Genomic DNA, 6,000 nt, shown 5'->3' with positions numbered 1-6,000 from the left:
TCAAAAAAAAAAAAAAAAAAAGTTATTTATCAGTATTAAAGAACTTAGGTAAGTAAATACGTAAATAAATTCTAGATATTTTATTATGGCCTTGTGCCTGAACGAAATGTGTATGTAGTAATGTTAGATAAATTTTAAAAGATTTTTTGATATGTAGTTTTTAATTATGTATAAAATTTTATTTCCTAAATTCATGACATTTTTTCATTTTCTTTTTTAACCCTTTCTTTAGCTCTTTAGCAAGACTACTTTTTCCTGCTATGGATGATAACTTGCTTAAGTTCCTCTATGATGATAATCAGCGTGTGGAGCCTGAGTGGTATATTCCCATAATTCCCATGGTTTTAATAAATGGTGCTGAGGGCATTGGTACTGGATGGGCTTGTAAACTACCTAACTATGATGCTAGAGAAATTGTGAACAATGTCAGACGAATGCTAGATGGCTTGGATCCTCACCCCATGGTAATTATTTGGAACCTATTGCTTATGTTGTTTATTTAACAAATGATAATTTATAAACTACTGAGATTTTAAAAAGTAATGGAACATGTTGTAGACATTAAAAACCTAGCTAGACTATAATCTCATATGGGCTTACAGTGAAAGATACAAACTTTGGAATGAGTCTAGAGTTTAGTTTTATGAGGAGAAACTGTTTATTGAAATTTAAAAACACCCCATATTTCAGGCTTTTACTTTTCTAAATCATATAGAGAATAAGCCTTTTATGTTAAAATTATGTTACTTTGTTTTTGTTCTTCAACTACGCGGTCTTATTAGAGTTATAAGGATGCTTAAAAATACATTGTATTTGGTACTTTATTACTGTAAAAAATAACCAAGTAAAGAACACATTGTTTTGTATATTTTAATGTATCCCCATATTTTTTATCTTTGTCCTTTTCTTACATCATTCACTATATTCAGATCTGTTCTCAAAACCACCTCTGAGAAAAATCTGTCAAGTAAATGATCTTCTTTTCCACATAACTGAATATTTCCTGAAAGTTTTCCTTATCATAATATACTAAAGCAAAAGTATAGTTTAAATTTTAAAACTGATAATGCTCATTGTAGGTAATGATAAGCAAAGAGGAAAAACAATTTCATAAACTCATTCTATAGAAAAAAATTGTTAATATTTTGTTTTTTTAAAGTTTTATTTCATTTTTATATTTTAAAATAAAAGTTAGATTAATATGAATGTGATTTATGTTCCGCTTTTTCCCTTAAATACTTTAAAGTACTTCAAAATATTTCTAACATAAGCATCAAGCTTCTTTTTATGATTATGGTGTTTTATTTAAATTGTTTTGCATATATTTTATTGATTTTTTAAAAATATGTTTTAGAGTTTTAAGCTAGTATATTCGATCAGTACATGCTTTTAGTGTGGCTGCTGTATGATGACACTGTGCTAAGTGGCAAGATAGTTAAGGTTTTTATCTTCAAAAAGTTAATCTTTGTCAAGAAGATAAGACATTGGGACTTGAAGTTTACAGTGATAAAAGATGTTAATAGTTGCTCAGTATGCCAACAGAAATGTCCTATGCTATGTTCCTAATTTCTTAGTGATAGTAACAAAAATTTTAGAAGGGGAGAGATCACTTGTAATTCAGTTGGAAAGGATAAGTAAGTTTTATGTAAATGAATGGAATAAGATGGTAGGCTAAATATGTGTTAGGGCTGGTGGATAGAGTGAAAGTGAGAATATTCAAAATGTTCAAGCAAAATGTGGGAGAAGAATAGTGGTTCTGCAAGAGAAGCCAATGGAGGAAAAAGTAGAAAATTAGATTGGGTCTAGATTGTGGAAGGCTTTCAGTGTAAGGACCAAGGAGTTTGAATTGAAAGGATGTATTAACTAGGGAAGAAAAAGGTATGGAGGCAATAGGCTGAAAAAAAATACTATTTTAGGAAGACTAGGAAAAAAGATGCTAAGAGTTAGAGATTGGGAAATATTCGGATTATGTTAGAAGAAGCTATGAATTCAAAGGTTGAGTGATTATTTGGAAAGAAACAGTAGAGGATGAGGAATTCAGTTTGTCATGTGAATCCGTCAGTGTCAGTATACTGACTATAGACTAAAGGGCATTCAAATAGGGTGCTGGCATTCAAGAGGGGATCAAGACTTTAAGTTATTTCCGTTTTTCTCTGCAGCTTCCAAACTACAAAAACTTTAAAGGCACAATCCAAGAACTTGGTCAAAACCAGTATGCAGTCAGTGGCGAAATATTTGTAGTGGATAGAAACACAGTAGAAATAACAGAGCTTCCAGTTAGAACTTGGACACAGGTTAGTATACCTTTGTGAATTGCTTGTAAGAAGGGCATTGCATTAAGCAATTCTTTCTGGTAAGAATGAATTCCATTGTTGTTTGTCCTAAGTCTGTATAGTGTTTAAAAATTCCCATATATATTTTTACTTACTCATTTGAATTTGTACTTTGAATATGCAAATAGTATTTTAAATGTTTTTAAACCTATCTAAATAATGTAGTATGACTTACATTAGGTGAGTGCCTTTTTAGAGACTATTTGTATTTACCTTAAAATAAAAGACATAGAATAAGAAATAGTGTTTTGAATTTTTATAAATATGGTCAATAAATTCATGTGAGTATCAGATGTTAATATATCTAAAAGCATGCATGTCATATCTTGTTAATTCTAGGTGATGTCATTTTCTTTATTCTTTTATCCTTTATCTTGCTATTTGGAGTATGAGCAAATCGGAATCATTCCCTTATACAGGCAGTGTTGGGGTTATAAACAAGATAGGTTCTGTAGGTTTGATCTGAAACTGAATTTGTATTTAAGTTAGAACAGGTACATTTACCCATTACCTAGAATAGCCTTCGTTCACAAGTGCAACTTATGACAGCCAGATGTTTATAACTCAGGGACTTACTGTAATAGCCTCTGTTCATGTAAGTTGTATATGTAAGTTGGATGTTTGTAACTCGTGTATATCTTTTGTTCACTGCCAAGATCCCCACGTATTGTCTTCTGTAGTGATTAGGCAGGAGACAATAGAAGTGGAGCTTTCCTTTTCTCCCCAAACGGAAGCTGAGAATTTTTAAAAGATTGTGTAACTTGCAGTATGAGGATGTGAGAATGTATCATGAAAAGAATTACTTATTTTAAAATCTTTATAGGTGTACAAAGAACAGGTTTTAGAACCTATGCTAAATGGAACAGACAAAACACCAGCATTAATTTCTGACTACAAAGAATATCATACTGATACAACTGTGAAATTTGTGGTGAAAATGACTGAAGAGAAACTAGCGCAAGCAGAAGCTGCTGGATTGCATAAAGTTTTTAAACTTCAAACTACTCTTACTTGTAATTCCATGGTAATTTATTAGATTTGCTTTTATTTTAATCTTTATTGCATGTATAAGTTAGATTGTTGTAATTGGTTTCAAGATGGGAATAGTTATAATAAACCTGAATGAATTTTAGCAGAAGCTGCTGGGTTGCATAAAGGTTTTATACTTCAAACTACTCTTACTTGTAATTTCATGGTAATTTATTAGATTTGCTTTTATTTTAATCTTTATTGCATGTATAAGTTGGATTGTTGTAATTAGTTTCATGATGGGAATAGTTATAGTAAGCCTGAATGAATTTTTCCTCTGCATATTTGCTAAAGAGTCTAGGGGCACATTCCTTTATTCTACTATTATCAACTGCCCTTACCATCAACTCTGTGTTTATGCATCTGGGCTTGAACACAGAAGGTGCATCTTCACACACACTGGCTAAAAGTTATAAGAGTGATTGTTGCAAAGTTTTCATGTGTCTTATGCCCATCCCTATTAGCATTTTAACTATAGGGTACTTATTTCATTAATCAGCTTCATTAAACTTAACCATTTATGCTTATGTATGATTGAGGAGGAAGTTAGAAAGTCAATGTATATGATTACCCAGGTTTCATTCCAAATTAACTTTTACATTAAAAAAAAAAAGAGTAAAAGAAAAAAGTCTGGCAGTAGCACACTGGCTATGAAAAAGTATCACAATCTGTTAAGAAAGGCTGATGGAAGAAAGAGAAAAAGGACAGATAGTGGGTCTGAGTGACTGAATCATAGCACAGTGATTTCTATATAAGAGAGAAAGGGGAGCAAATGCACATCCCTTGAATATATCAGGGAGGGAGAGCTGTAATATTTTAAAGTTTAGAGATAAAATATGTTTACATGATACATGGTCTATAAAACCTAAGAAAACAGTTTTTCATGGGTAGCTTTATAGTTGCTTTAAATAAGAACTCTTTTTTAACAGACCTATTTTACCTCTCAAAATTATTCCTATTTTAAATATATTCATGGTTTTGAGAATTGAATTTATTGGTTTCTTGCAGTCACTGAAGGGATATTTTCAGAAATGTGCTTTAATAGTTTTAATTGTGTTTAATGCTTAGGGATAGTCTGTGTGGATATAAGTATTACAGTTACTTTAAATACTATAGATGTCCAGTACAGATTTATGTAATCTATAAAAACTGCATTTTGCTTAGGTACTCTTTGATCATATGGGATGTTTGAAGAAGTATGAAACTGTGCAAGACATTCTGAGAGAATTCTTTGATTTACGATTAAGTTATTACGGTTTACGTAAGGAGTGGCTTGTAGGAATGTTGGGAGCAGAATCTACAAAGCTTAATAATCAAGCCCGTTTCATTTTAGAGAAGATACAAGGGAAAATTACTATAGGTAAGATGCAACTTTAAAAAATTTGAACATTAGTTAAAAATGGAAAAAAAACTTTATTAATAGAAGACATTTTTATCAGTAGAATATAAACAAATACAAATTGAATCTCTTTTCTTGATCCTAACTTTATTTTTCCCTCACATAGAGAATAGGTCAAAGAAAGATTTGATTCAAATGTTAGTCCAGAGAGGTTATGAATCTGACCCAGTGAAAGCCTGGAAAGAAGCACAAGAAAAGGTAATCATTTGCAGAAAAAGACATTCAGAGAAGCTTTTAAAAACAACTTCCAAAACAAACAAAAAAATCTCCTAAATTTTAAATGTAGTACTGCTAGAAGTGTTGAGTTGTCTTTTTGGAGACTGAAGTCTTCTGTTTATCCACAGAACAGATACAGTACAGGAATTTGCAGTGCACACCCACCACAAAGCACTTTGCCAGTGTGACTCAACCAGAGCCTGGAGAAATGACTCCAGGTGTGAGAAGGTAGCTCAGTCTCCTTGGCCTTTTTTTCTGAGCCTGCCATTAAAAGGGTGTTAATTTGTGGTGGTGGCTTTTGTGAGGTGTGTGTATCCTATCTGGGAACTAGACTGGTAGCACTCAAAATATTTCTAAACTGTTAAGTCTGTGGTCACAATATGGCATCCAGTCACCAGTCACTTAATTTGGTTTCAGTTAATGCTGGGAAAACTAGAGACAAAATATTCATTCATATAGGAGGGATTTATTGAGCACCAAATATGTGCTCTGTCCCATGCTTAGATTTTTTTTTTTAAACAGAGTCTCACTTTTGTCACCCTAGGTAGAGTACTGTGCTGCCATAACTCACAGTAACCTCAAACTCTTGGGCTCAAGTGATTCTCTTGCCTCAGCTTCCTAAGTAGCTGGGACTAAAGGCATCTGCCACAAGGCCTGGCCATTTTTTAGAGATGGAGTCTCACTCTTGCTCAGGCTGTTCTCAGACTCCTGAGCTCAGGCAGTCCACCAGATTCAGCCTCCCAGAGTGCTAGGATTACAGTTATGAGCCACCTTGCCTGGCCCCTTAAATTCTGGAGCTTCAGATTAAAAGTCTGATGTTTTATTAACTAAGTTGTCCATTTCAGATAATAAAGTAGTTAATATTAATTGTTAGTGGGATATTGAAACTTTGAGATTCCCCTCAATTAGCTTTTTGATGTTGTATGTAATTAAAAGAAAAATTTAAAAGGATAGTACAACATTGTGATTGAGAACAAAAATGTAGAAAAGGAGGAAATTTGAAATGATTAATTTTTTTGATAT

At 32.4% G+C, this 6,000-nt stretch overlaps 1 protein-coding gene across 2 annotated transcripts in view; it reads left to right on the top strand.

Annotated features, from left to right (window-relative positions):
- The window catches only part of TOP2B (DNA topoisomerase II beta), a 72,031-nt gene that overhangs the window by 46,836 nt on the left and 19,195 nt on the right, over positions 1-6,000 (top strand). For both annotated transcript variants that reach the window (XM_023513791.1, XM_023513787.1), the window contains exons 21-25: positions 233-464; positions 2,160-2,294; positions 3,157-3,357; positions 4,527-4,722; positions 4,868-4,959. In XM_023513791.1, the coding sequence (XP_023369559.1) occupies positions 233-464; positions 2,160-2,294; positions 3,157-3,357; positions 4,527-4,722; positions 4,868-4,959 (856 nt within the window). The remainder of the gene's footprint in view (positions 1-232; positions 465-2,159; positions 2,295-3,156; positions 3,358-4,526; positions 4,723-4,867; positions 4,960-6,000) is intronic.

Source organism: Otolemur garnettii, unplaced genomic scaffold (assembly GCF_000181295.1).
Source record: "Otolemur garnettii isolate 467f Iridium unplaced genomic scaffold, OtoGar3 scaffold00002, whole genome shotgun sequence".
In the NCBI taxonomy this organism is placed as follows: Eukaryota; Metazoa; Chordata; class Mammalia; order Primates; family Galagidae; genus Otolemur; species Otolemur garnettii.
The sequence above is the reverse complement of the archived record's forward strand: the minus strand, read 5'-3'. Positions and strand labels throughout refer to the sequence as shown.